Source organism: Sinocyclocheilus anshuiensis, unplaced genomic scaffold (genome assembly GCF_001515605.1).
Source record: "Sinocyclocheilus anshuiensis isolate Anshui unplaced genomic scaffold, SAMN03320099.WGS_v1.1 scaffold181, whole genome shotgun sequence".
Lineage (NCBI taxonomy): Eukaryota > Metazoa > Chordata > Actinopteri > Cypriniformes > Cyprinidae > Sinocyclocheilus > Sinocyclocheilus anshuiensis.
This window is the reverse complement of record NW_015540898.1, coordinates 1434798-1451777: the sequence shown is the minus strand read 5'-3', so window position 1 is coordinate 1451777 and position 16980 is coordinate 1434798. Positions and strand designations below refer to the sequence as shown.

General features: G+C 37.9%; 2 protein-coding genes across 3 annotated transcripts in view; both read right to left on the bottom strand.

Moving 5' to 3' along the window:
- cyth2 (cytohesin 2) overlaps positions 1–8970 on the bottom strand; it is a 12611-nt gene extending 3641 nt beyond the window's left edge. The window contains exons 1-9 of the mRNA XM_016486850.1: positions 8804–8970; positions 6644–6794; positions 6211–6277; positions 5355–5473; positions 4476–4556; positions 4229–4341; positions 3794–3942; positions 2319–2430; positions 1192–1268 (exon numbers count right to left, since the gene is read on the bottom strand). Of these exons, the coding sequence (XP_016342336.1) occupies positions 1192–1268; positions 2319–2430; positions 3794–3942; positions 4229–4341; positions 4476–4556; positions 5355–5473; positions 6211–6277; positions 6644–6794; positions 8804–8870 (936 nt within the window). The 5' untranslated portion in view covers positions 8871–8970. The remainder of the gene's footprint in view (positions 1–1191; positions 1269–2318; positions 2431–3793; positions 3943–4228; positions 4342–4475; positions 4557–5354; positions 5474–6210; positions 6278–6643; positions 6795–8803) is intronic.
- A 1123-nt stretch (positions 8971–10093) lies between these two features.
- On the bottom strand, positions 10094–16647 carry slc52a3-2b (solute carrier family 52 member 3-2b). Of its 2 annotated transcripts, none has more exons than XM_016486848.1 (4): positions 16636–16647; positions 11453–12537; positions 11232–11355; positions 10094–10699 (listed from the first exon to the last, which is right to left on the bottom strand). In XM_016486848.1, exons 2-4 carry the CDS (start codon positions 12481–12483, stop codon positions 10487–10489), a joined length of 1368 nt encoding a protein of 455 aa, XP_016342334.1. In that variant the 5' UTR covers positions 12484–12537; positions 16636–16647; the 3' UTR covers positions 10094–10486. The 2 variants fall into 2 exon arrangements, with proteins under 2 accessions (XP_016342334.1, XP_016342335.1); XM_016486849.1 differs by lacking the exon at positions 16636–16647 and adding an exon at positions 15173–15380.
- Positions 16648–16980: the final 333 nt, after the last annotated feature.

Genomic DNA, 16980 nt, shown 5'->3' with positions numbered 1-16980 from the left:
ACACACACACACACACCCACACACACACACACACACACACACACACACAGTCAGTACCAGCTATTATGGGTCAATTCAGTACTTTTAGTACACACACTACCATTCAAACGTTTCACCCAATTCTTCAGCTCACCAAGGCATTTATTTGCCCAAAAAATACAGTAAAAATTGTGAAATATTATTACTGTTTAAAATAGCTGTTTTATAGTGTAAAATGTAATTTATTTCTGTGATGCGCAGCTGTATTTTCAGCATCATTACTCCAGTCTTCAGTGTCACATGATCTTCAGAAATCATTCTAATATGCTGATTTGCTGCTCAAGAAACATTTCTGATTATTATCAATGTTGAAAACAGTTGTGCTGCACAATATTTTTGTGGAAACCGTGATACATTTTATTTTTCAGGATTCACAGATGAATAGAAAGTTAAAAAGAACAGCATTTATTTGAAATAGAAATCTTTTGTAACATTAATATAAATGTCTTTACTTTCGTCACTTTTGATCAATTTAATGCACCCTTGATGAATAAAAGTACTGATTTGTTTAAAAAAAGAGAACAGTGGTCTATATAAGCCATAATATGCAGTACAAACAATTATTACACGGCTCTCTAGATTACTTGATTCTGATTGGTCATTTACAGCATTCTTTGGTCAAATAATTTTGCACAGTAATGCTAAACTGCATAGTTGTCCTGAGCCAGCGATTTCCTAAATAGTTGTGCTTCTTTCAAGTCTCTTATATTACAATACAATAAACTGACGTCCATTTATTTATTCTGTTTCACGCAAGGGTCCTAATTTTGATATGGCAAGTGTCATGACTCATTATCTTGCGTAATAAATAACTATAAAAAAAAAAACATTTGTTATATAAAGTCATTATAGAATATATTCAGTAATACTAAACTGCATAGTTGTCCTGAGCCAGCGATTTCCTAAATAGTTGTGCTTCTTTCAAGTCTCTTATATTACAATACAATAAACTGACGTCCATTTATTTATTCTGTTTCACGCAAGGGTCCTAATTTTGATATGGCAAGTGTCATGACTCATTATCTTGCTTAATAAATAACTATCAAAAAAAACCCCATTTGTTATATAAAGTCATTATAGAATATATTTGATAAAAATACATGTCAGAGAGCAGCACAATAAGATGAAATATGGCTATATTGCTCGACTTACTGTTGTGTACTCAAAGTAATAGAGGCAGTTATCAGTCAGAATGAACCACCGTCTCTTCCATGTTTTCACACGACCTCCTGAGAAAGATTATACGGATTAGAGGTGTAAAACACACAAGAAATGAATCATTTCCTCTGTGCTAATAAACTACACAGACACAGCAAGAGACATCTAGTAGAGTATACTGCCTTGACAAACCCAACTAAACTAAATTAACTAGATTTCTAGGCCTGGTGAGTGATGTTGGTCAGATTTGCCAGTCCAAAACTCTTCATCACGATGCTAGTGAGTTGTGATTGCCCGGTTAGTTGCTGTTGTTTACTGGTAAGAGTCAAAAGAGCTCATCTCCAGGACTCTGTGAGCATATGTGAGAGGCAGATCACTCTGCAGGAGAAAACGGTGCATCTGATCAGTAGTGATGGGAAAAACAACGTTTTTCGAATCTTTTGAATCAATTGCTTTGTAAAATGATTCACCGTTTTGATGCATATGCTTTTATTTGTCAGAACGGTTCATAAACTCATGCATAAAAACATATTTTAGAAACCAATTGCAGATGGATGGAAAGTGTAATATATTAAATGCAATTAACAAATCATCATTAATTATGAAGTGTCTGCATAACATGTTTTATTAATCTGTGGCGCTCGTATTGTTTGTTTTATGGAGAGCTTGGTTAATCAGGCCAATAAGAGAATCATTTTATTATACAAACATGTCATTAAAATGTCTAAGCATTTATAAAACCATGTGTATGGTAAAAACGACATAGACAATGGTTCATGTGTACGTACCTCCTGAAGGGTGCATCAGCAGAGAAATCACAGGCCAAGCAGAGCAGGAGCCAGAAGAGATGGGAAAAGGGAACACGTGACGGATCGCAGGAAACAGAAAGACAGAGATACAAGGAGAGGGAAGAAGATTTAAAAGCTTTTAGTGCTTGAGAGATCACAGAGCTCACCATGCAGAAAGACAGTAAATCTCTGAAAGTGCCAAACACTTCAGAAGTGAGTTTTTTTGTTGTTTTTTTAGGAAAGTAGAGCAAAGCACAGCAATGAAATAACAGGAAATCATGCAACGGCAATGACAGAGACCCTGCCAACAACTTCGGTTAAACAGAAACTCACCCAGTTTGAGGAGCCAGCCTTCTCTGTCAGGGTTGAAGAAAGTGTGCGTCAGGTCATTCCCATCATCCTCTGGGATCTTAAAGGGCTCGTTCTTGATGCTGTCATACAGATTCTGAAGAAAACACACAACAGTGTTTATTGAAGCTTTAAATGTGTAGTGCTATTATTTAAAAAAAAACCTTGAAACATTCAACTCGCAGCGATTTGGAGCAAAACAGAGACCTGAATAGACAATTTTTTCCCTAAATTCCAATTTATTTTTTCTAAATTCCACATTTGCCTTTTCATTTTTCTTCAGATTTTTCAATTTTCTGGATTCCATTTTAATTGTTAATTTAAATATGTGACCCTGGAGCACCAAAGCAGTCTTAAGTCGCTGGGGTATATTTGTAGCAATAGCCAAAAATACATTGCATGGGTCAAAATGATAAGTTTTTCTTTTATGCCAAAAATCCTTAGGATATTAAGTAAAGATCATGTTCCATGAAGATATTTTGTAAATTTCCTACCGCAAATATATTAAAACTTAATTTTTGATTAGTAATATGCATTGCTAAGAACTTAATTTGGACAAATTTAAAGATGATTTTCTCAATATTTAGATTTTTTTGCACCCTCAGATTCCAGATTTTCAAATAGTTGTATCTCAGCCAAATATTGTCCTATCCTAACAAACCATACATCAATGGAAAGCTTATTTATTCAGCTTTCAGATGATTTATAAATCTCAATTTAAAAAAATTGACCCTTATGACTGGTTTTGTTGTCCAGGGTCACATATTAGTAGTTTTTAATTTTAAAACCATTGAACTCATGAAACTTATACAACAACAATTTATGAAGTTTAAGAATTTTTTGTTTCTGTTTTAAAGATTTGATTAAATTGTAACAAATCAATTGAATTTCATAAAACTTTCACAATGCAATAATTTATTACAAATGTTTACAATAATAGGGCCCTATGGAATGTTTACATTTTTTTTTCAGAAATTGTGTTTTATGTTGAAATTAAGGAATAAAAAATGTATAGAATGAACATTTTAAAAAAGTAATTCCTTTTACTTTTTCGCAAAGAAAGTCCTGCACAACAATTTACGGTTAAAATTAAAACATGGAAGAAACATTGTGTGACGTGTCTTAAAAACAGTTTTACTAATTGAATTATTATTATTATTATTACTTTGAGAAGTACATTCAAACAGAGCATGGCACAGAGACATGCAGACTTCATAGAGCAGTCTTTCTGCACTTTAATATTCACAGACACTAGTCCATATCATGATTTAATTAACTGCATACACCTACTTTTGATTTATTCATGCAAAATATGCCAAATTCATTCCGCGATGTACTTTAAATGTTATTTTTATGACTGGATTCCATGATTCCCTCTGTGTTTTTTGCATCGCAGGAATCATTAATGTTCATTATTTTAACATTGAAAAAATGTACACAGTTCAGTAGAGCACACTCACTCTGAGCAGCTCCTCGGGTAAATCTCCTCCGTCGTTGATGCCTCTGTTCATGCTGATGAAGCGCTCCACTGTGGGCTTGTCCCGCACATTAGGGTTGTGCAGACTGGTGTTCAACATGATGATGGAAAACGACAGCACGTAACAGGTGTCTGCGAGGAGAACACCGAGTTTACAAACGCTCTAGCAATCAAACACTCCTGAAGTAGCAACAGGTTTGTGCTCGACACGTTCTGAACTGTTCTTAGTGTGAGAGTGTGCATGAATTACACAAGCAGTCAAACCAGACACACCTACACAATTATTACTACATGCTGTGCATATTCGAATAATAGTAAAGGCATCAAAATAACTATGAAATAACACAACTGGGAAGCATGCAAATCTGCTGGTGGGCATGCTAGATGAAAGCCTCAGCCGCTGCTGTGTTTGTGTGACCTGTGCTCTGGAAGACTCCAGGATTGCAGTGACAGTATCTCTGTGCAAAGGCCTCCATCATCCTGTCGATCTTCTGCGCCTCGCCAGGCAAGCGGAAGCTCCACAGGAACTGCCTGCAGAAACACTAATGCATCAGGAACACTGCACTAAAACTTTAAGAACAATTACAAAAACAACCAGACTTTCTGTGCATAAAAACAAAGCAAACCAAACAAGCAAGAGCTCTCTAGAACATTTGCTGACTTACCGAAGTGCTTGTACCAAGTTCAGATCCGTGAATTCGTGAAGATCAACAAAAGCCTGCAACACTTTGATATTGAAGTCATCTCTGAAAGAGAGCGAGAGGAATACTTTAAGGACATCTCTGTTTTTATATGTTTGGTTCTGACTAAACATAAGCAGCAGGGACCGACTAGCCTACAATCAACTACACGTCTGGTGAGATTGAGTCAAGTAGAGCGCTTTTCATTGTTTCAAAGCAGCTTTATAGAAAATCATGATGTTAATGTTTCTAATATGTGACCCTGGACCACAAAACCAGTCATAAGGGTCAATTTTTTTAAATTGAGATTTATACATCATCTGAAAGCTTTCCATTGATGTGTGGTTTGTTAGGATAGGACAATATTTGGTCGAGATACAACTATTAGAAAATCTGGAATCTGAGGGTGCAAAAAAATCTAAATATTGAGAAAATCATCTTTAAAGTTGTCCAAATGAAGTTCTTAGCAATGCATATTACTAATCAAAAATTAAGTTTTGATATATTTACGGTAGGAAATTTACAAAATATCTTCATGGAACATGATCTTTACTTAATATCCTAATGATTTTTGGCATAAAAGAAAAATCAATAATTTTGACCCATACAATGTATTTTTGGCTATTGCTACAAATATACCCCAGCGACTTAAGACTGCTTTTGTGCTCCAGGGTCACATTTCTTCATGGCTTATTGTTTCATCAGCAGATGAGAGCTGGGCAATAATATAGTTTGCATTTTGCAATGATTTTTAGTGCTAGGCGTGCTGTTCTTCAGCTGTTAAGACAGTTTGCAGGGTAAAAACACATAAAAGATCCTTGATAATTGTAGCATGTAACTTTAACAGATATGAATTCACAGTACCTTTCACCCAGATAGTCTCCTATTGCCGTTTTATTGAGTCCTTCTCCTTTGTACAGAAACTGGGCAATGTCCTCTGAAGTGTGTCTGAGGAGCTCATTCTCCACTAGGAATACAATGCCCTGTGAAACAGAGGGAAATATGGAGAAAAAATTAAACAACAACAAGATTTAATGTGAAAAACAAAATAAAACATCTTATGCTCCTGCCATTTGTGCTCCAGGGTCACATTTAATATGATACAAATATTTTATATTTGCAACATATTTTTATGTGTCCGAGAAACCTATATGTTTTTGATTGAATGTTAATAAAATAAATGTATACTTTTATTTAACAATGACAACATTTGTTGCATAGAGTTCGATTTCAAATAAATGTTTTTTTTTTTTTTTACTTTCTAGTCACCAGAGGATCACGGAAATAAAATGCATCACAGTTTCCACACAAATATTGTGCAGCACAACTGTTTTCAACATTGATAATAATCAGAAATGTTTGTTGAGCAGCAAATCAGCATATTAGAATGATTTCTGAAGATCATGTGACACTGAAGACTGGAGTAATGATGCTGAAAATACAGCTTTGATCACAGAAATAAATTACAGCTTAACAGATATTCACACAGAAAACAGCTGTTTTAAATTGTAATAATATTTCACAACATTATTGTTTTTACTGTATTTTTGGGAAAATAAATGCAGCCTCGGTGAGTAGAAAAGACTTTCAAAAACATTAAAACATTAACCAAACTTCTAAACGATAGTGTATATGTGTGTATATATATTAAAATGTAACCATGCTATATTATTGCTGGTAAACAATGGCATACTTTTTTTTCCAAAGCAGGGTGGTTTACCTTTTTCGGGTCCATGTTGAATTTCTTCCTGCCCACGGCCACATGTCGACTCTTCTGTAATGTTTTACTACAAAAAACAGAGAGGAGATCAATCTTGTTTTCACGTTTCAGGTGTGAAATACAAGGACTCGCTTTGAGTGTCCTACAGCATGGAGAGTTCAAGTTCATGTCAATGACCGTACTGTGTACATAGCTACTGAGAGATAACGTGTGTGTGTGTGTGTGTGTGTGAGAGCGTGTGTGTGTGAGTGTGTGTGAGTGTGAGTGTGTGTGTGTGTGTGTGTGTGTGTGTGTGTGTGTGTGTGTGTGTGTGAGTGAGTGTGAGTGTGTGCTTTTATTTGAGTGTTATCTATCACAGAAGGCAAATTGTAAAATGAAATAAAGCAAACACTGGACGGTTCCCATCAATAAAACAAGCTCATGTGAGACTAACCTGCCCTCTGTGCTGCTCTCCAGCCCCTCCACCTCAATAATGGCTTCTCTCAGCTCCTCTTTCAGTCGCTGGATCTCCAGAAACAGCGCTCCTTTCCTGCGCCGGATCTCCTCCAGCTCGGAGCGCTCCTCTGGGCTCAGGTCCGCTGGGACTGTGGAGAGATAGAAAGGGGGGAGAAATTAGGACACGGGGTCCTGGATAGGCATTTCAGTTCTCTTTCTATTCACTATACATCCAGGCCTCGTTCACACCAATCCACACAGTTTCCCACGTTAACAGTCTCTTGTTTTCTTGCTCTAGTGGACATTCTGTAATTGCTGGCCTGTGTCTAATATCATTCACTTTATGATGTGAAATGGAAATGCAAACAGGATTGGGGCCAGCACACATGCGCGGGGACTGTTTAGTTTGCATTCAGGTTATCTGTGGACTAACGGAGGACTCTTACGACACCAGCTGGAGGGTTTAAAGAGAGCAAGCCAGGACAGAACAGAGCCAAACCCACAGCAGCTCCGAAAGCAGCGCCTGCAGGCAGAGACACATACTCTGACACTCCTCGCAAAACACATTTCACAAGCTTCAGATCAAATCCTCAAGCTAATCGCTTCAAATAAAAAATGTGATACTATTAGCTTCTGCTTTTTGAACAGAGTCGGTGATATACAGAACAATGGGGTGAAAAGTGCAAGATCACTAGTGAAATGCTTCTACTTTGCATTTTTCTACTTAATGCAATTTGTTTCCATTGCACTTCAAAATATCAGCATGACAATTGTATGTTCAATTTGGACATTTGAACCAAAAATAGCAACCCACATCAATCCCTTTTCCCCAAACTTCACCCTGTTTCAAGAATTTTAATTAAAAAAGGTACAAAATAAGCCATGATTTATTCTAAACAGCAGTTGCAAAATTTTTAAAACAAAAGCTAATGATTTTTAAAAAATCTGGCAATTCAAATTATGTCAGTTTTGTCATTTGCAAATCCTAATTTTGTACAAATTCTTAAAATATATTTGAGTTTAAAATCATATAAAAAAATAATAACATTAATCTGTAAATGTCTCAAAATTTGGGGTTTGTCTCGATTTTAAATTTGGACATCTGAATTATTTTGTAAACCACAAAATACCATCAATATCTAACCCCACTTCAAGTATTTTCATTAAAAAATAAAAATGTTAAAATTTATTCTAAAACAGCAGTTACAAAAAAAAATTATACATAGGCTAACAATTACAAAAATTCTGCAAATTCAGATGATTCAGGTCATTTCATCTGTCATATTTTGTTAAATCTGCAAATTCTAAATTTGTACACAGATGCTTTATTTATAAAAAAAAAAATCTGAGAATGTCTTGGAGCTTTATGAACAAACCCTGATGATGATGTTCACCAGCAGCATCATTTGAGTCAAAAATCAGGCTGTGAATTAATGCATACTACTCTTGCAAAAATCATCCCATTCACACCAAACTTTTTCAACATGATGCCAAGATACCGAGCGGATTTTGGATATATTGAACGGTGTTGCAATGGTGATTTATTAAAGTAACAGTAAAAAAAATAGACCTCACAGATCAATGACACTTATCTACTAACATCTGATTAGTCACAAACAAACAGAAATGACCAAAATGTTTCTTAGCTGATAAAATCCCAGGTTTGTAATGTGGTCTAAGACTTGTATACTGTATGTCACTATACACAGGCCTCCAGCTAATCTTCGAGATCTTCCAGTAAGGCATGAAGAATGCAGACTGATGAGGACAAGACAGATGACAAGCACAATTAAGTTGGATCCTATACCAAAAATGAGACAAGGCTGCATCTGTTTAAGACACTGAAACATCCACCCAAAACATGTGTGACGAACAGCGGTAAAATATTACATAATGTCTCTAAGAAACTACGAATCACAGATTAATTTATTCAGTCTCTGATCAAACCTAGCAGACACATTACAGATGTAAACACCTGAGGCAGGCCAGGCGTGAATGGATCCTGCTGAAGAGCTGAATGATGAACTGTAGCTGCAGAAACGATTAGAAACGGCTGACAGTAGAGCTTAAACCTTTACAAGAACCCTAGCATCCTTCTACATGAAGCTCGAGTGAATAAGCAAACACTAAAACACAGCGCTAAACCAGCTTTACTTACTGTAGTCCAGATCATCCATTTTGGGGGCTTTGCTTTTAGGCATATATGTGTCGGAATCGAATGTCATTCAATAACCGAGAGATAAGGATATATAAAAATATACCCCACAAACGAAACGGAAATAAATAAATAACTAGGCGGAGGACCGAAAGGACTCAGACAAAGGAGGAGTTGAGACCGGAAGTTGCGTCAGTCAGCCAGTGAAATTCACGACCCGGAACGGCGGCCATCTTGGGAAGGGCTTTTTTTTTGTTTAGTTCGTGAACAAAAACATATATTTGTGAATATTATGCAAAAATGCTATTTATTATATACCAGTACTTACTCAGTACGCAGTGTTGTAACACTTTTCCCTTTAACGTCTGTATCTCAGTAACTATGCTGTTAAAACCAACTGAGGCATTTACATTTACATTTAGTCATTTAGCAGACGCTTTTATCCAAAGCGACTTACAAGTCATTGAGGCATCAGTAGGAATGATGGGAACATTTGTTTAAATTTGAACATTAATTTTTTTGTTTTTGTAAAAACAAAACAAAACAAAACAAAACAAGTACTATTATTCAAAAAGGTAGAAAATAGTAAACACACCCTGGCCTCCCCTACTTAGATCAGCTAGTAGGCCTGCTTATTGAGAAACAACACACAAGCAGGGTTTAAACAGATGACTAGCTGTATTACAAGAGTGGTTAGTCATCAATAGTTTAGAGAATGCAACACAACAAACTGTCCTAAAATAATAAAGATTGTCAGGTATATAATTAGGTCATCACCTATAACATTCTGTGGGTGGATTATATTTGGTGATTTGTCTTTGTGTGTGTTTTTGTCCAAAATTGCTTAATATGAGCCAGAGGAGGACAAATAATTCAGGCTTTCTTTCTCATCTTTACATCTTAGGAAGTTTTTACGGGCCATTATTGCCATTGGATCGCTCACTTGGGGTTTTGGCCTTTCTAAAGCTAATTTTGGAGAATATGTAGAATAAAACGAGCTATATCAAGAGCCTGATGATTTATGGCAGTGAAAATTCCTGTCACATTTGCTGAAATGCGTAGTTATGCTGCACTTTGCCTTGATAACAATAAATAATTTCACACATGCCTATCAAAATTTCCCATTCGGACCAACTGTATGATGGTGTTATGTGTTCTGTGAGTTCATGTGACAGGCTTATATTAGCCAAATAGATGTTTCAAAGAAATTACCACAACACAGCTTCGTTCTGAGAACAAAATGAACAAATATAGGATTGGCAAGGCTTTTATTAAGCATCATGTCTTAAAATCATAAATATTTTCCAATTCTTAAAAAAAAAAAACATGATCTCAGACTTCAGCAACAGTTCAATACGATAATAAAAACACTACATATCAAGTATAACATTGACATAACATAAATATCATAACTGACAAGTTACACTGTAACTATAAGTCAGTGCCAGATATTACAGAAGATTATGAAGCTTGTTTTGTCATCATGTAACAGTACTATGAACTATATGAGAACCAAAAGGAAAAATATTTGTTGAAACAATACAGTAGCTGGAATTTGGGTTCTATGTAAATGTTAAAAATAAAGGCATCATGAAAAAGTGTGTGGTCATACATCTGTGTATTATTCAGTCTGGTTCACTAACACCTTAGTGTTTTACTCTGAATCTATCAGAATAATGATTGCTTTTATTTAGGGCACTTGGTATTACAGGGATCTCCTGACTGGAAAAGTCTATAGACACTAACCAAAGGGAACATAGACAGGGCACCTAACATAGAGCCCAGCTGCACCACAGCTCCACACCACACGAGGGCGCTGTGGCCTTCATCTCGCAGGATCACTCCAATAATCACCTTCACATAGGACAAAGTGAGGACAAATATGATCCAGGTTATGACCTAAAGATGAAGGGAGAAAGAGAAAACAGAGATTATGTGAGTTTTGTTGCCCTCGCATTGCATTTGTGCTGAAGTATGTAGTACCATGCATTGCATGTAGTATCTATACAGATTTTTTCACAAATGTAGTAAGAGTCGTAATCTACACTGTTAAAAATAAAGGTTCCAAACAGGGGCTTTTGCAGTGATGCCATAGAAGAACCATTTTTAGAAGAACCTTTCAGTAAAACATTCTTAAAAGAACCATTTGTTTTTCTTAGCGTGCAGAACATTTTAGTGATCTAAATAACCTTTTTCCACTATAAAGGACCTTTTATGCAATTGAAAGGTTCCATGGATGTTAAAGGTTCTTTGTTGATCTGCTGATGCTAATAAAGAACCTTTATTCTTAAGAGTATACAATGCTATGCTCTTTTGAATTCCTTAAAACAAGGTAACAGTGCCAATAAATGTACTTTACAGTCACATTTACAGGTCTAAATTATTATGCTTGACAACTATGACAAGGGGAAAGCATGCGTGTGAGTCTTACGATGGGTGCTGCTCCTAGGTCATGATTGATCAGCAAAGGACAAGGGCTTAGTGCTGCCATGGCCATTATATATGCTCCAAACCCCGTGCCGGTCACTGTCAGAACCCCCATCAGCACCAGAGACCTTGGACATTATTAATAAAGAGAGTTAGCGTGTCAGCCAATCAAATGGAATTCAGAAATGGAATAGTTGCATGAATTTCTCTAATAATTGTTCTCACCTGATTGGTACAAACATGGCAATGAAACAAGCCACTGGATTGGCTACTGAAGACAAAGTGGCTGCAAGATGATAGGCCTGATTTCCATATGGCAAACAGGAGTAAGACTGGACAGAGGGCAGGACTGCATTGGTCAATGCATTGACCCAGGCCAGAACTACAAAAATGAAGACTAGCTCTATTCTGCTGCAGGTTCCTTTTCCAAATGAACTGCGTCGTTTTATCACCGGGCCTTCTGGGAAATCCAACATGGGCCTTTGCTCTGGAGTTTCACTGTTTGGGGATTGGCTTATGTCAATCTTCTCCACCCGCTGAGAATCATCAATATAACCTTTGCTCTTGTGTTCCCGAGCCACAGCTGGGTGGAAGTTGAGTAACAAGAAAGCGCCCAGGCACACCATCATCATCGCACTGAGGAACAGGAAGAAACCCTGAGCGGAGAAGTTTGCCGGCTGGTAGTGTGCCTGCAGTTCTCCATCGAAGCCCCAGGATGAGTTCCCCATGCTAACGTTCGCATTAGCACTGGCATTTTTACAGTGGACCACCCCTACGCCTTGGATAAGAGCCACCAGCGCTGGGACCAGGCCGCTTAGACCCTCTCCAATGAAGTAGGTGGTGAGGTACCGAGGCTGTAGACGCATCATGAAGGGTAGAAATGTGACGGATGAGGTGCAGTCCACCACAGACAGCAGGAAGCTGAGGGACAGTAGGGCAGCACTGTGTTCGCCTCCTCCAAAAGTAAGAGTGCGGTTCCAAAGGAACGCCAGGAGGAAGGTGGCCACCACACCAACCGTTATGATCGTGTAGATAACGGGCCGCTCGTCCAGCACGCCCGGTCTAAAGCGGTGCATGAGCGTGATGAAAAAAGGCCCGATGTTGGCCATCTGGATAATGATTGTGAGGTAAGAGGGCAGGTGCCAACCCTCAGAAATGGAGGGGACGATCAGAGGTAGCTCCACCCACATCCCATTAATGGCCACCCATGATCCAATGCCAAAGAGGCAGGCCAACACGTGTGTGAACAGCGACATGATGAAGGCACTGAGGTCCACACGACAAAAAGGCAACTGGTTTTTAAAGGTAATCTGAAAGACGGAAGTACAGGGAAACTAATTAGTTTTACAATAGCCCCTCCATCACTAAAACTTAAATACATTTGATATAATGAAGCAGTATCAATACTACTTTAACACTGTACTGTGCATAACAGAAAAGAGAATATTCAAGGACAGAAGCTGAGCAGCCTCAAATTTCAGATTTCGTGATGTGAAATGTGAGTAGTACTCAATGCCACAATGGTTTCCAAGGTGTTTCTAAGTGGTTGCTAGGGTGTTTTGAGTGGTTGTTAGTGTGTTCCTATGCAATAGGATTTTTTGGGTGGTTGTAGGTTGCTTACTGGACCAAGTCAAAATCTCTGTGATCTTCTGGTCCCTCCATCAGTGTAAATCTTTTTTTTTTTTTCATCTTGTCGTGGAAATTCCCAATACTAATCTGACTTCTCCACAGACAATTCAAACAATTACCAGTTGTTAATATAATGACTACAGTATCTCGAGCTAATTCCCTGAATTCCCCGAATACTTACAATACAATACAATACTTCCCTGAAGTATGGTGATGGCATCCCTTCAAGAAGCTACTATCACTACCTCAATCACACATGAGCACACAGGTCTTTAGCATCTATACACTCTCACTGTCCTTCTCAGCTGTACGCTGGTCCGACACAGGATCTTTAATACTAACTCCGTATTCAGTATTCAGCCCGAGGATGGCTCTATAGTCTTCCAATAACATTCACTGTCTTTGCGGTGGTCTTTTGAGCATAGAACCTTTAGTACTTCTATTCTTCAGCTGCGCAGCATATACCAGACACGACTCCCAAGTTGCTCTTTGGAGGAATAAAAGTTTATTCACGGCTGGGAGCCCACTGGTCACAACAACCAAGAGAGACTCCCTGAACAGAAAGATACATGTACATTTACATCTTACAGTTGAGTAAAAATCAATATCACTCTTCTTCACTGTAATTGGTTATACTGATCTGGTCATTGGTTTGTCATATGACTGTTAGTTCTACTGTTTTAAGCTCTTTTGGGGTAAGTATAGATTCTTTAATCATAGATACATGGTCTTTGATCTGAGCATCCTTAGTCTGCACTTTTCCGAACATTCTATATTGAACACACCCTTTTGACTCCTTCTGAGGCCATTACATAAAATAAGTTTTAGCATCCAGTGTTGTGTTTCCTGTACAACAATGCAACTCGCTGCTTAACCACCATAGTACGATGCATCATGTGGAGAAATTAACTAGTTAGTTGCAACTCTTTCTTGAAACTGTCGTAACATAGTCACACATTTGTCATTTCAACCATGTTGGTTCAACAATATCGGGCTGTCATTAATGGCGTCATAGGTGTAGGTGGTGAAGTAATAACTTCTGCTAATTAAACGATTCAGAATCACAATTAATGTCAGATCATTTTAATTCATTTACACAAACGGCAGAAAGCATAAACATAATTGGCATATAATTTACTCCAGTATGCATGTGGTTCATTCGGTCAACAGCTTCCTCCACAATGTAAGTTCTCAGAGATGCTGCTCTAACGAACATGTCATCTTCACTATTTATGTTTCCTATAGTTTTGCTTTATCTGATGTTTGATTCATCGCAGGATCCCTCTTACATCATACTCTGGGGTTCCCTTATGCATTTATGCACATGCGCACTCTTTATAAACAGCTTATATGCTAAAATGTATGGATTGAAATGTATTTAAACTAAATAAAGGACATCAAATGAACAGCAGCTTATCTTGCTTATCGTGCCCAAGAGCATGATCTATTTAAGTCCCCATGTCATACTTAAAGAAACTATGCTTCTAACCACAGGTCAAGGGCTGTAGCTCCAACCACACAAGTTTGCTATGTGGTTTGCGAATGTTCGTTGGAACTATGGCAACTCCGAATTGTTCAACTATGTTGGTAATGACAGAAGTCAAGACCGTAGTTGGCTAACAATGCTTTGGGAAACCAATCCAAAGATGACCATTCCTGCAGAGTTTAGCTCCAACACACCTGCCTCTAGAAGTTTCTAGTGATCCTGAAGACCTTGATTAGACGGTTCAGATGTGTTTAATTAGGGCTGGAGCTAAATTCTGCCAGAAAGTGGCCCTCTGGGAACAAGATTGGACATCACTATGGATAGTGACATTTGTCTTTGCACGCATAACTAATTGCATTGAAAAAAAAAAATATATATATACAGTATATATTCAATGGTATTTACTTCCCTTTAGCAAGTCCCATTTTTACTGCTATTGAATTTTTGCAGTTCTCTATTATGTTTCTGTTCTGGTGATGTTTGAAATCACACTTTGAATCAGAGAAGTCACATGACCTTTCCCATTCAAACTTACAGTACTAAAGCCGAAAAGCACCACAGATTACACATAAATTCACTAGACTTAATACTACACCAACCGTTCCAGTAATTACCACTGTATTCACCTTCCTTGTTCTATGACATAACCGTTTCCTTCTACCTGATTATATGATCTATTCACCCCATTCACAATAACCAGTTTGTGCTCATACCAGTGGCTAAGGACTCTTCAGTGCCCTTGAATCTCCTTTTGGCTCTTTGGTTTACAGATCACCACTTTTAGTGCACTAAACTGGATAAACACAAAAACACACACATACACATCCCACCTGATTCTCCTGAGGTTTCAGTACATTCTGACAGCAGTTTAATCAGCCTTCAGCATGTGAGTTTGAGCTCTGTTTTTCTCGCTCTTTATATTCCTGTTCGCTCTGAAATTCACCTGATGGTAATAAGAGCACGCAGGCGCGAGCTGTGTGAAGCAAGGGTCCTTTATCCCAGTGGGCTAACATACAAAACCATGTGCTCGGCTGCCTATCGAAGGGTGAACAAGGAAGGCGAGTGTAAGCATGACGCAGTAAGCCCTCCCCCTCCCTCTCTCTCTCTGTCTCTCTCTCTCTATCTCTGTCTCTCTCTCTCTGTGTCTCTCTGTCTCTCTCTCTCTATCTCTGTCTCTCTCTCTCTGTGTCTCTCTGTCTCTCTCTCTCTCTCTCTCTCTCTCTCTCTCTCCTAACAACCTTGACGTTGAGCTGAAACAGGAAGTGTAGCTTATTACATGACTGAGGCTGAAACAGCTGCCATTCAAATGATCCTTCAACCTTCACTGTAAACTCTGGCAGCAATTGTTACAAATACTATTTATTTATCTTTTTGATTGACTAAATATGGGTTGAGCACCATACAAGTGCAGCTCACAGTCTAATATTTATCATAACAGTTTTGGGAGGAACACATTTAATGGGGGAGTTGGCACATTTTTTAACATTGTGATGACTGGGAAAATGATCCTGAATTAACCCTATAATTAGAGTCTCATAGCAAGTCACCTTTGTGAAAAAGAAGTATGCCTAACTGTATTAAGACCGTAGTTGGCTAACAATGCTTTGGGAAACCAATCCAAAGATGACCATTCCTGCAGAGTTTAGCTCCAACACACCTGCCTCTAGAAGTTTCTAGTGATCCTGAAGACCTTGATTAGACGGTTCAGATGTGTTTAATTAGGGCTGGAGCTAAATTCTGCCAGAAAGTGGCCCTCTGGGAACAAGATTGGACATCACTATGGATAGTGACATTTGTCTTTGCACGCATAACTAATTGCATTGAAAAAAAAAAATATATATATACAGTATATATTCAATGGTATTTACTTCCCTTTAGCAAGTCCCATTTTTACTGCTATTGAATTTTTGCAGTTCTCTATTATGTTTCTGTTCTGGTGATGTTTGAAATCACACTTTGAATCAGAGAAGTCACATGACCTTTCCCATTCAAACTTACAGTACTAAAGCCGAAAAGCACCACAGATTACACATAAATTCACTAGACTTAATACTACACCAACTGTTCCAGTAATTACCACTGTATTCACCTTCCTTGTTCTATGACATAACCGTTTCCTTCTACCTGATTATATGATCTCTTCACCCCATTCACAATAACCAGTTTGTGCTCATACCAGTGGCTAAGGACTCTTCAGTGCCCTTGAATCTCCTTTTGGCTCTTTGGTTTACAGATCACCACTTTTAGTGCACTAAACTGGATAAACACAAAAACACACACATACACATCCCACCTGATTCTCCTGAGGTTTCAGTACATTCTGACAGCAGTTTAATCAGCCTTCAGCATGTGAGTTTGAGCTCTCTCTGGTTCTCTCTGTCTCTCTCTCTCTCTCTCTCTCTCTCTCTCTCTCCTAACAACCTTGACGTTGAGCTGAAACAGGAAGTGTAGCTTATTACATGACTGAGGCTGAAGCAGCTGCCATTCAAATGATCCTTCAACCTTCACTGTAAACTCTCAAGTCAAGTCAAGTCTGCTTTATTGTCAATTCTTCCACATGTACAGTACATACACACAGAGAATTGAAATTGCGTTACTCTCAGACCCTTGGTGCATACAGATAACACTAACAGTAGAA